The 13125-nt window shown below is 39.8% G+C and overlaps 2 protein-coding genes across 6 annotated transcripts; one reads left to right on the top strand and one right to left on the bottom strand.

Moving 5' to 3' along the window:
* The first annotated feature begins 580 nt into the window (after nucleotides 1-580).
* On the top strand, nucleotides 581-5847 carry sypl2b (synaptophysin-like 2b). Its single transcript, XM_077727313.1, has 7 exons — nucleotides 581-708; nucleotides 1889-2025; nucleotides 2170-2247; nucleotides 2835-2953; nucleotides 3365-3569; nucleotides 4067-4261; nucleotides 5176-5847. Exons 2-7 carry the CDS (start codon nucleotides 2008-2010, stop codon nucleotides 5299-5301), a joined length of 741 nt encoding a protein of 246 aa, XP_077583439.1. The 5' UTR covers nucleotides 581-708; nucleotides 1889-2007; the 3' UTR covers nucleotides 5302-5847.
* On the bottom strand, nucleotides 3943-12799 carry amigo1 (adhesion molecule with Ig-like domain 1). Of its 5 annotated transcripts, none has more exons than XR_013327627.1 (3): nucleotides 12572-12799; nucleotides 6318-6450; nucleotides 3943-4301 (listed from the first exon to the last, which is right to left on the bottom strand). XR_013327627.1 is itself a non-coding variant. In XM_077726244.1 (3 exons), the coding sequence occupies exon 1, from the start codon at nucleotides 11771-11773 to the stop codon at nucleotides 10328-10330; it is 1446 nt and encodes a 481-aa protein (XP_077582370.1). In that variant the 5' UTR covers nucleotides 11774-11794; the 3' UTR covers nucleotides 3943-4301; nucleotides 6318-6450; nucleotides 8872-10327. The 5 variants fall into 5 exon arrangements, 4 of the variants coding, with proteins under 4 accessions (XP_077582370.1, XP_077582460.1, XP_077582633.1 ...); XM_077726244.1 differs by lacking the exon at nucleotides 12572-12799 and adding an exon at nucleotides 8872-11794; XM_077726334.1 differs by lacking the exon at nucleotides 12572-12799 and adding an exon at nucleotides 8872-11794 and having other exon boundaries at nucleotides 3943-4298.
* Between the last annotated feature and the right edge of the window lie 326 nt (nucleotides 12800-13125).

The raw sequence follows: 13125 nt of genomic DNA, 5'->3' as shown, positions 1-13125 counted from the left end.
GAGTAAATGGGCAACCATTCATGAGCGACACATTCTGATTCAAGTTTACAAAAGGTGATATTCATAAATTGAGCATTCCAGATACATTTTCCAATGTATTTCCTTTTATTTTAGAGAGTTTTCATTTAGAATGTCAAACAATATCATGTAAATATAGTGTTAACAGTACAGGTAGACCAGTTTACTTTTATCAATTCTCGTATTCCATCGAGTGAATAATTAAGCCCTGAAATTCCTTAAATTTGTAGGAGAATGATTTATCTTTAAGAAACTCCTGATAAGTAAGGAGTAAGCTTTTGAGGGAGAGTTTATGACTCGATTCACAAATATCTCAGGATGGTGTACCCAAACATAGAAATAGATTTGCCTTTGGTCAAAATGACTTGCCTGTGAGATCTCTCAAATGCTATAAATTCTATATTGTCTTTGCTGTGTGCTTGGTATGATTCTAGAACAATAAAATGTGATTTTCAATGCATCACTGCTGTCTTTGTTGCATGGCACCGCCCGTGTATAGCTTCTTGTTAAATATTAGTACCTCATTTTTCAGGAATGTTTCTGCTTGGTGTCCCACGATCAACCTGTTTAATAAACAAAGCGAGTTTTATTTCATTTGTTTAAATCTCCCTGCTATGGAGAAGGATACTGACCCATTTTGATTTCATCAGGAATACATATTGACCTGCATACACATTATCAAAGTCACAGGTAATCTAATTTAGTTTTACTGGATTCAAATTTGAATCTAAAGCAGATCGTTATTATTTTATGAATTTTGTACTGTGCAATAATTGTGTGGGTGTGTTTCGCTAAATGTGTGCATGTGATGATGGATCAGAAGGTTGATATAAAAACACATGACTGTTGGTCATGTGTGTTAAATTTGACTCTATATCCTCTGCTTCATGTGGCAGGAGACTTATTAGTAAAAAGAATGCCATCATAAATATAATATGTTTAACTTATTATTAATATTTTAATGGCTGGTACCACACAGACTTGATGTGGGTCGGGAGGATAAATGAAAGTATTTGTCAAGGAAGTTAAGAAGAGGTCATGTGCTCTCTTGGCAAGTTATGTGATTATGCTCATGTTTACTTGCCGGCTGGCAAAACCGGTCTGACGTGTTCCCATCAAACACGGCAGCGACAACAACAAAAAACTGCCGGAATTAAAAAAAGTGGTGGAACCAGAATTTTTTAAGACTCAGATACTTTGGCATTTGCATGCCTAAAATATCCAGGTACTAATTTGCCATAGGAATGTTATGCTCAATTGCATTAGTGTTGCAGGAATAAAGAATTGGATAATGAAAAATATAATGTGCATTAATAAAAAATATGGCACCTATTCATTTTATGTGCCACTATAAGACTGAGATCTGGTGATATAAATGTGCTATGTGATGCCTTACCTCAAATATTTGTGCACTATGTGGTGAAAACTTTAAATCTCATTATATTCAATTCAATTCAATCAAATCAAATAAGGTTAAGGAACATGATGTCACAAAGTTAAATTGGGAGATGTGTCATCAAAAGGAAATATTTTATTCCATATTTATAAATGTGAAGGTGTACCCCATTGCTTTTCAATAAAAAGTGTATATTAAATAAGTGTATATTATTTAAAACAAGCTTTGTTCTTTCCCCTCTTATTGGGCTGGCTTTTTTCTACACGCAATCTCTTTCAGACCATGTGATCTAATTTGCGAATATCTCATACTACTAGCATGTGAAAATAACTAGTTTCTGCCAAATGTAGTTAAGTCTGCTCCACTGTTCCACATCCAATATGGCGTTGACGTAGCGCATTGATTTCAAAGATGGCGCCTTCACACGTTTACTTCCGTTTTACGTCCCTAGTCACGTGTTTGCCACTCTGCCAGTTACTTACAGAAGTTGAGGAAAAACTTTTGACAAGCTTGCAGCAGGGAAATCGAAACCATCGTTCAACATTTAGGACAAAAACAAAAGCGCCACTGCACTCCTTTCCAGAAAAGGAATCATGGAATCTGTTGCCCAGGTATAAACAGCAAACAACAAATACTTTTGTTCCCTCGAGCTCGCCTTGAAGAAATGACTTTGTAACTGTTACTGTGCAATTCACAGTCACTCTAGTCTAAAACATGCATTTCTCTCTCCCTCTCTCTTTTTTTTACCGGCTCAGAAAGTGCTAACTTCAGGATTTACTCTCGACTTTGGACCCCTCAAAGAGCCTTTGGCGTTCATCCGGTTACTCGAATGGGTACGTTTTGGTCGTAGCCTTATGCGATGTCTCGTGATTTCTTCTGCATCGCGAACAACAAAATGAGCTCGTTCTTTGTCATCGGTCTAAAAAAAAGACTTCACAAGATTAAAAACATATATATACATGTCAATCAAATTCTGCAAATATCGTTGTCTACTTGTTGATATGGGCTATTTAGCCGTTAATATTTGTTAGCATGCTAGGCTAAAAGGAGATGGATATGGACGGTTATGTCGAGTGGGCGTGGCAAATTCTGGCTTGCAAAAAGTCATGCAATATTTTTTCAGGACTCCAACTAAGTGTTTTCATTAACGTTATTATATGTATCACGCATTTAAATTTACATTCCCACTGGATACAACTTAATGTGAGGGCAATTTTACTTCTTGCAAAACACACATTACAATTGATTTCATTCTTTTATGCGTCAGAACAGATGATTTTTGTAATAACTTTCATTCATTTCACTGAACAAAGATGATTTGAGATGCTTTTGAAATGCGAGTGGGGTTTCTGAATGAATTAAAATCATATCTTAAGGAATCATTGAATATCGGTTTGGGTGTGTGTGGTTGTAATTGCAGGTGTTCTCAATATTTGCCTTTGCCACAACTGGAGGTTACAGTGGTACAGCCAGTGTCAATGTCCAATGCCCTGGCAGCCAAAATGAAGAAATCCATGCAAACTTCAACTACCCGTTTAGGTGAGCACATCCATTTTCCCATCTTTTTTTAAAAAACTTATTTCTCAGCCAAGGTCTAGGCTATAATGCACAACAGTCATGAAGGCCTTAACATGAATAAAATAAATTAAAATCATGATAGAGTTGTGTATCAGCAATTTACATTAGTATTCCACCAGCCTACCATACATATTGTTGGGAGGAACCCAGAGTGCCCAGAAAAAACCCTCAAACCCATAGGGAGACTATGCAAACTCCACCCAGAAAGGTCTAGGATCGAACCCTTGATCTCATAACTGTGAGGCGCAAGATCTAACCACTCAAGTGCCTTGCACCAGGCAGCTTTTTCAAGTCTAGTTAGGAAACAATGTATAATAAAGTATATAGATAAATTGTGATGTCGTTACCGGTTTGTTTTTCATGTTTACACAGGTTGATGGCACACCCTTATGAAGTTCCCACCTGTGTTGCCAATCAAACCAAGCCACTGGTTTTGTACCTGACTGGAGATTATGCATCGTCGGCACAGTTTTACGTCTGCATTGGAGTCTTTGCCTTTCTTTATACTACCGCATCCCTCGTTTTGTATTTAGGCTTCCAGCATCTCTACAGAGAAACCAGTCGTGGTCCAATTGTGGTATGTTTGCCTTACCACTCGGCCATGATCCATTCTTTTGAAGTCATTTAGCATGAAATTAAATATTTTTTGTTTAAAATAGTTAGCCTTCTCACACTGAAATAGTCCAATTAAGAATTCAATTTTCACAGTTTATCACTTTTTTACATTTTAAGTTAAAGCCTCCTTCCAAAAAAAGAAGCTTTGACGTGAATTAGGTTTTCCGCAAAATCATTTAAGTTATGCCCGTGGTAACTCGCCATCAAAATGGCGACTTAAATAGCCAGTGTGAAAGTTGCCTCACAGTGCAGCGTAAATGAAATGTAGGCTTGACTTGGCCAATAACAACACCCTGTTGATCAAGTCTATTAAAGACACACACTAATGGCCTAAATGTGTACCAAGAGTTTATTGGTAAACTCTTCCAAGAGTATTACTTGGCAAAAGTCCACAGAATATTAATTTAGCATATTTACAGAAAACAGCAAGGATTTAATGATTGCATTTTTTTGTAAAAGGACCTGCTGGTGACTGGCGTGTTCGCATTTATGTGGCTGGCTTCTTCTTCGGCGTGGGCCAAAGGCTTGACGGATGTAAAGTGGGCTACCAGTCCTTCCACCATTCTGACTTTTCTTGAGATGTGCAAGGACAGCAGCAACACCAATTGCACACCCGGGGCAATGCCTCACATGGGCCGACTTAACGCCTCAGTGGTAAGTTGTCAACCTTCACGTATAGCAAGTGATATGCCTGCTTTAGATACAGTAGAAAATGTTTCATCACGTGGGGTTTGAAGGAGACTTCCCATTTTTTGGGGTTGAAATAATCTGTTTTATCTATCAATTTGAATCCCTTGAATTTGTTACATATGAACCATTGTATACATTGCTCATAGGGTTATTTTAACCTCTATTAATAGGAATTGATCAACTTGACTTATTATGGTGCTCGGACTGTTGGTCGCCGGTCAAATGTTGACAGAGTTTACGATTGAAACCAGCTCTCAAAATTATATTCATGAGAGATTTTAATATCTAAGAGAGAGAGTTTAATATCTAAGTTCTGTTTAATATCAAGTACTGTTGAAAACAGTACTTGATATTTAGATATTAAACTCATGAATATAATTTTGAGAGCTAGTTTCAACAGTATTTAGATATTAAACAGTACCTACATATTTAACTTCTCTCTTAGATATTCAACTAATGAATATAATTTTGAGAGCTGGTTTCAACAGTAAACTCTCGGTCACAATTTGACCGGCGACCAAACGTCCGGCGACCAAGCGTCCGGCGACCAAACGTCCGGCGACCAAACGTCCGGCGACCAAACGTCCGGCGACCAAACGTCCGGCGACCAAACGTCCGGCGACCAAACGTCCGGCGACCAAACGTCCGGCGACCAAACGTCCGGTCACGCTTGATACGGGAGGAATATTGGTTACACTTTCGATAACCTTTTTTTCAAGAAAATTATTTTACATGTATCCAATACTGCCAGTACGAGGTAAACATGTTTCTGACCTCTTAATGATTAGTCTATAGTATAATGTAAAATAGATCAGATTGTTGCTGTCAGAGATTGACTACTTGGATTACACAGTACACTTCTTTTTGTCTGTGTGCAGATTTTTGGTTTCTTGAACGTCATCTTATGGAGTGGCAACTGTTGGTTCATATACAAGGAAACTCCTTTCCACAAGACTGCCGAGCCTCCTGCTACAGATGTGGAGGGTGGTTCCCGACCCTCATAATTGTTCTCTATCCTAACGTCATTTTAGCCCCAAGTGTCCTCATCACTGAGCTAGAAATTATTGACGAACACCCGATGTTTACAAGGTATATGATTCTTTGGATAAAGAGTTACAATGCAGTTTTATCTGTTCGTGCCTTATCACTTACAATTTAGTGCCGGTATCATTTTTTCTTTTTTCCAATGACCAAACATTGACAGTTTATTATCTCCAAGTGACGTAGCTAAGAAAAACGTCAGAATTTTGTGTTTTCGATGGGGTTCCTATTTTGTGTATAGCTAGTTTTTTTTGTGCATCTTGTTAAAACATTATTGGGTTTGAATCAAAATGTTAATGCAGACTTAATGTGAATGCATGCTTTTCTTTGAAATGATTTTTTCCCCTCAAAAGGTAGGTAATTAGTTTGTAAAATAGAATATTTATAACTCAACAGATAGAATAACTGTGGAGGATGTTTCACAATGTGTGAAGGTGTGTATTCCAATAATTGTTCTATTGTTTGGCACTTATTGCCAAAAACTTATTTAGCAATTGTATTTTTTGGGGTTAGGGTTAGGGACTCGAGTCAAAAGTTGTCATTTGGTTGCCAAAATTAGAAATGTACCTTTCAGCATTGCATCAAATCATTTGCCTATGGTCATAATTTTTGTTTATTTTTTTTTTAATTAGGATTTGGATTTGAAGTGGTATTTTTTGTAACATTTGTTTGCACTTGTTGACATGATAAACTGTTGTAGATGCTTGCTTTTTCCTCTCTTTCTTTGCAATATTGTTGAATTTCCAAGTGTCGAATAGTATTTCAATAATTAACGCAATTGATCATTTGACTAATAAAATCATCTTGGTTGCAAAATAGAGGGTGCAAATGCTTATGTTAATCAAAAGTTAATCAAAGTGCACGCATATTCTATCTACTGTCGATGCAATTTGGGGTATTTAAAAACCCTGAGATGTTGCAGACAACCAACGAAGTGGTGCGCATTGCTATGTGTTAAAATGTCTTTCCAGGAAAATACCTCAATCATCATCAACTCTCCGGTCACGTACTCGTGTCAGGAGTGGCGCTGGATGCTCCCTCAGTGTGGCTCCCTCACAACCAGAAAGATCATCTCAGGTTACCCAAGTGCCCCAGCCAGCTGGTGGTCACATCTACAGTGGGGGAAAAAGTCACATGGTCATTTTAGCTCAGATTCAAAGCACAGGTGTCTTGCACAAAACCGAAAAGGCGCCAACAAACAAAACTGGAGCGTCAATGCATAAATGTTTTGACGGTAGTCCTATAAGATATCTGGATAGAAATTATGAGGAAAAGTAACAAACATTCAGTTTCAATCAATTTTTCATCTTTTTGTTTAATAAGTTTGAAAACCACAAGGTAATATTTTTTTCCCTTTCTTTTAAAATAAAAACAAAATGTAACAAATTTCCCATTTGCCTTTTTAAAAATAATTAGATCAAAACAAAATGTAACCATCTAATTCATTCAATCTTTTTCAACAAGTAGCAGGTAAGCTTTGATTATTTATTTTTTTATACGAGTGTTTGAAAACAGCAGTTTGGTGTATGGAAACTGCATAAAATAAGAATTGACCTGTGTGAATAAGTAAGTCCATTCATAAGACCACAGATTTACAAACATTTGAAAATGCCCTCATCTAAATGAACTATATACGTTAGTTTCTACACTAGAAGGCTCGACATTATGTGATACTGGAAAGTGGGACTTCCTTTTCACACCCAGGCAGCAGAGGTGCTTGGAAAATTCTGCCAAGTTCACCCTCACAGCACTCTTACCGGAGCTTTTCTGCCAACGCTTATTTACACTTTTTTTTTTTAAATCAACCCTAGCGACATAACGAGAACAAAAAGAGTGCTTGTGGAAAACCACTGAAATCAATTTTCATAGTATACTTTTAAAAAGCACCAGTATACAGTAAATTTGACAATTTCCATTATACTTAATTTATTCTTAAAGAACATTGTAATTAAATTTAAGGATAAAAAAATATTCATTGGAGGCTGATTGGACACTCTAAAATTGCGCCCTAGGTATGAGTGAGTGTGAATAGTTCCCACCCATCCAAGGTGTCCCCCTGCCCCACGACCCTCGTGAGCATAAAGCAGTTCAAAAAATGAATGAATGAATAATATTCAGACTAAAGGAGGTAGTCGTCAAATGTGAAGAGGATGGCTCTCTCATACTTTGAGTTTTTATGTCATTATCATCATATCAATGCCAAATGTGCACTTGTGTTGATGGTCCAGCGCTAAAGCACCACGGGGGGATGGATATTTGGGGCATGAAATTGGCTGTTGGAGCACTTGCTGTCGGAAACAACACGGACAAAATGGAAGCGAGCCGTGATGACTCACGGGGAGTCATCGAACAACAAGGCAGACCTGCGATGTGTCTTTTTGTCCTTAGTCAAAATACAACGCCAACACAAAACCATTAATTGTCTCATGTTATGTCATCTGGCTGGATTCAGCGACCACTCATTGCACAAACAAACATGATGCCTTTTTCAGTCTCAAATCGCAAAAAAACTCCCTTCCATTTTCAAAACTAGAAACGTACAGCTTTGTACACCCCTGATTGGTCGCCAGAGAGTGTCAAACCATTAAAAAATGTCCTGTCCTTGAACATAGTGATTATATAGTCCCCATGTGATCTAAAATGTTTAATACTTGAATAAATATTTAATCCGAAGCAACATCCTTGGAATATTTAAGACAGACGAATCATTTCCCTGCATTCAATATTTATTTGCCAGAGGTTATATCTTGTTTTAGTTACATAAGGCTTACACAGCATTAAATAGAGTTAAATGTATGAACAAAGACAATGTGTGACTACAGAAGGATGGGTGGTGGGCTATCATTTAGCTAGCCGTGACCCTTCTAGTTTTGTTAAACTTGTGTTGAATGTCTATTGAAGGCTGGATTTTCACCACAGGTCCAATTCCCTCTTTAATGCCCCAAATTATTTTCTATTTAGGTGAGGATATCCTGGCACAAAACAATCGGCAAATAGCTCATAAAAAAGTTCAGAAACATGAACACCTGACAACATAATGAATACATATGAAACGTCACTGATGTACGGCACGACACGTTTTCCCCATTAAATGAAGAACAAAGCTCTAAGATAGTGTACAGTGGTGCCTTCAGGTACAAGTTAGCTCATAACAAAAAAATCAGACAATTTAAAATGCTCTTTCCCTGTTGTAAAAAACTTAATAAAAATGAAAATAGCATTAAATAGTTCCACTACTACAGAAAACAATATATTTGCACAGTGTTTTTAAAATAAGGTACATTGTGTTCTATAAAATACACAATTCAAAACATATTGTGAAAACATTAAATACAGTGTAAACTGTTAAATAGTTTGTAAAATATGAATACTTTTTTGAGATTTTGTGCACTGTTTTAATGAAATTGTGACATTGTTCTTGTAAACAGAATACAATGATTTGCAAATCTTTTTCAAACTTCATGGAATGAATACACTACAATGTCAAGATACTGTATTTGATTATTGGGTTTTTTAAATAAAATAACCCTTACCTTGGTATTGAATGTATTCCATACAACAGCTAAAATTGGGGAAGGTAGAAAGAGAAATAAATTTGAGGTATGCTCATCAAGCACCTGTTTGGACGATGCCACAGGTGAACATAGGTTAATTTGGAACAGGTGGTGCTTGATTGGTCCAGTGTTTTTTAGCTTACAATTGAAAGAAGATTTATTTAAAGTATGTAAAGGGATTGCAAGAATGTAAAAGAATTCCATTTACAAAGCTTCACAAATTAGTGTCATTTATCTCATTTATTGAATGTGGTTCAAGAAAAAGGTTCTTGTCTTTGTTAATCACTACAATTGGAATATTATTTGAAAATTATTGTAAATTTAGTTTTTATTGAAATGTTTTCGCCACCATTTTTAATTTTTTTGGGGGTGTGTTAATTCTTAGAGCTGATTTTTTAAAATTGAACTGGAATTGAGGTTATGTATGGAAAACAAATGTCTTTTCAGTTCTGATTTTTATATCCGATTTGACCTTTTGTCTCAACACTGCCATCAACAATCTGCTTAAATTGTCACTGGTGGGCCAACTTGAAGCCTGCACAGCAAATCCAGCCCTTTTCCACCAAAACATGCTTCTCCAAACAAGTCAGAAAGCCAATCCTTGTAGTTATATGAAATGACTTGCACAGTGTCCCCCCACATATTCCTGACTGGCTACTTCCAGATTTCTAAAGAGAACAATCCAATTTGTTGTTGTTCCACTTTGGAGCATCAGAATTGAAGCGGAACACTGTACCTATGCTACTTTATGTTCTAGGCCAGAAGCAAAATTGGCTGTAATATCCCATCCAGACAAAGTATCTGCGTCGGGATATATTTCAATAATAACATACCTGTCAACTTAGGCGTTTTTCCCCTATTTTTTAATATTTCACATTGTGTACGCCATATAACAACAATTGTACAGGATTTTTTTGAAGTACGTTTCTTTTGGACTCTAATCCGGATCATTTCAGTCTCTGGTAGCAGACGAAAACGTCATAGTTGACTGCTAATGTTGTCATGCTATAAGCATGATATGCGTAAGTGCATTCCACCTTTTTACGATCTAAATATAGCGTGTCAGCAAGCAATGTACCCAGACAGTCAGTGGCATACAGCGACATCTACAGAATTTTGAGTTTAATGCAGCAACTGATTGGGTGCTACATCTACATTGGGGAAAATGTTAGACTTTTAAATTGCATTTGTTTACTTTTTGATCACTTAATGAAGGGAATTGCAGTTGTTAATGAGGGGAGCAATTGTCTGAGGTAGACAGGTACGTAATAACCAGCGAGGAAAAAGTACCATTGCCTCCATCGCCTTCTGAGACGCCCATTCGCTTCATTCTTTTTCAATATTTCAATCAATTAGTGCTACACATTAAGATGCTGGAATAAATAAAACAAAACAAAAAAAACAGTCAATGGTCATCGTCACTTCCATCTTCGACTCAAACCATCATGGGTGTGTCGGAGAAAACAGAGCTAATGGAATCGGTGAGCGACTTCTTCCTGGTTCCCTTCATCAGCGAGCGACCCTCCTCGTCCCGGGGTCCGTCCCGCTCCAGGTCGGGGTTGACCTTGCCGTTTTGGCCCGGCGCCTCTTTGGTGTCCGTGAAGACCACGTGTCTGCCGTCCCCCCCGTGGGTGGGCGTCACGCTGAGCACGGAGGAGCGGATGCTGTCGTCGCCGCGGCCTCTGCCCTTGCCGGGGCAGCAGAAGCAATGGCACGGCGTCAGGTAGAGGTAGACCAGAACCAGGACTACACTGGCCAGGCAACCCACCAGGGTGGTGTAGGCCGTGTTGAGGGTCTCGTTGCCACCGTGCATGGTGAAGTTGTGCACCTTCAGCACCACGTAGATGGTCTCGTTGAAGGCCTCGCTGGTGGCGAAGCAGGTGTAAGTTCCAGAGTCCTCGGAGCGAATTGGACTGAGTCGCAGGCTTCCGTCCGGCAGGACCAGGGCCGTCTGGTTGTCCCCGGGGGTGCCGGGAAGGGTCCAGGTCTTGAGCACGTTCCTGCCTTTGGTGTCGCAAGCCAGGGTTAGCGTTTGCTCCAGGAAGGCTTCTTCCTCGGCCTCCTTGAAGGTGCTGCAGTTCATGCTGTCGCCACTCAGCTCAAAGACGTCCACCCGGGTTTTTCGAGGACCCGGCAGCACGCAGGTGAACTCGTCCCGGAAGTCGGCCACCGAGTTGAGCTTGCGCAGGTCCCAGTGGGCCACCAGGGTGTAGAGGTCACAGTGACACGGTAGCGGGTTGTTGTGGAAATACAGGCCGTTGCGTAACCAGGCCGGCAGCGCTCCCATCTCGTCCAGGGGGAGCTTCTTGATCCTGTTGGACGACACGTCCAGGAGGCTCAGCTTCTCCAGGCGGGACTTCTCGCGGATCAGTTCGGCGGGGAATCGGGAGATTTGGTTGTGGCTCAGGTAGAGTTTCTGGATATTAAGAGTGGTGACAAAGGCTGAGTGTTCGATTTGGGTTATCTTGTTATCATACAGCAGGAGAACCTCCAGGTTGACCAAGGGTTCAAAGACAAACTCGTCCAGCTGCCGCAAACTGTTGGAGGACAGGTCCAGGTGGCGGAGCTGCTTCACGTTAACAAAAGCCTCCGAGGAGAGGAACAGCATACCGTTGTGGCTTAGCAACAGGTCGCGGAGCTTTGGGAGTTTCGACGTGGTCCATTCCGATTTCAGCTGCTTGATGTCGTTGTGGCTGAGGTCCAGGACGGCCGTGTGCGCCGGCACCCCCGTCGGTACGCTGCTCAGGTTCATCTTGGAGCAGCTCAGGATGGTGGAGGCGCAGATGCACGGCGACACCGACGCTGCCCCTGGACGCCATAGGAGGCCAACGCACACGGCCAACGTCAGCATTCGTCCCGAGAGGTCGCACGCCTGCCACATCGTGCTTGCTTTCTAAGCGGGGGGTGGCTACCAAAAAACGCCCACCGAAGAAGTCTGAGGCATCGCTTAGTGGGGCTGAAAAGGCGAGAAGACCGTCAGTTTCGGGGATGGGCATTTTTTTATCAATTTCACGATTTTAGAGCAGGCATTCTTGGCGACGCCATCCAATATTTGCATCGATTGGCTAAATGTCTGAAAATTTATTGCGTTTGAGCATCATCCATTGTGTGTTTGAACAATAAATAGTGAAAATGTCATGCTTGCAAACAATTTTACTGCCACTGCACCAACAACAGATGGCAGCAATGTACATTTGCCCATTTTTGAAAGTTGCTTTCTGATAAAACAAATCTACATTGTTAGTTACAAAAGAACACAACAAAATATAAAACAACACGTATGTGTGTGCGTGATTTTCCTCAAAACAAAAAAACAACAACAACAAAAAAACACCGCCTAAAACGACCTGGCAATTGTAGAGCAACCCTCAAAGGAACGTGAGAAAAACAACGACATAACGACGTGGACAGTAAGAAATGACGTTGCTGCCCCCCAGCTTTGTCTTTCCCGTGTCTAGTCGAATCCTGACGTCGTCTCGTCAGAAGAAAACACGTCCGTCCTCCATTCATCTTGTCCTTCCATTGACAGCGCACACGTCACGTGTTAAATATCGCACATCCGCCCGTTCGTTATTGATGAACCACCGGTCACCTCCCCTTTATTGCTCATCATAAACAAATAAAAAAACGACATTCCGCTTTGTTTTATGTTTTTTACAAGTTAAAATGAGACGCGTACCTTCATCTTTGAAGCATCTTGGAAGTGGCTGCGGTGGCGAGGCAAGACAAGTCGGAGATGATGAAGCGCAGCAAGGAGAGGATGAAGATGCACGGCGCATGCGCACACTTGAGCGCCCAGGCAGTCATAAACATTGCTGCCTGCGCCTTGAGTTAAAATGGATCGAACGTCTATTACAGTCAATGGCAGCCAATGACTTCGACTGAGTCCTCAAGGATTTTGGGTGCTTTGGCACACATGCCCATCAAATTGAAAATAACTGAACAAAGGTGGCTTCAGGGGAGGAGTCTAATAAACAATAATCATTAACCTAGCTCTATTTTTAGTAAGCCGACAGCCATTCACTTAGTAGGCAATCTTCATGATTAAAGTAATCAACAAAATACATTTTGTTGAATATTTTACAAGAAATTCAGTTCAGATAAATATTTTGATAGCTAAAAACTGAATTTTTAGGCAGTTTTTTCTATTTTTGTAGGCTAAAATATTATGGGAAAATGTAAAACTGTAAAGTGAATAAAATGGAGAACTCAACAAAATGGAATATTTTCCGT

The sequence above is a fragment of the Stigmatopora nigra genome, chromosome 1, assembly GCF_051989575.1.
Source record: "Stigmatopora nigra isolate UIUO_SnigA chromosome 1, RoL_Snig_1.1, whole genome shotgun sequence".
NCBI classification, from domain to species: Eukaryota; Metazoa; Chordata; class Actinopteri; order Syngnathiformes; family Syngnathidae; genus Stigmatopora; species Stigmatopora nigra.
Note: the sequence above shows the minus strand (reverse complement) of the source record. Positions and strands in the feature narration are given on the sequence as shown.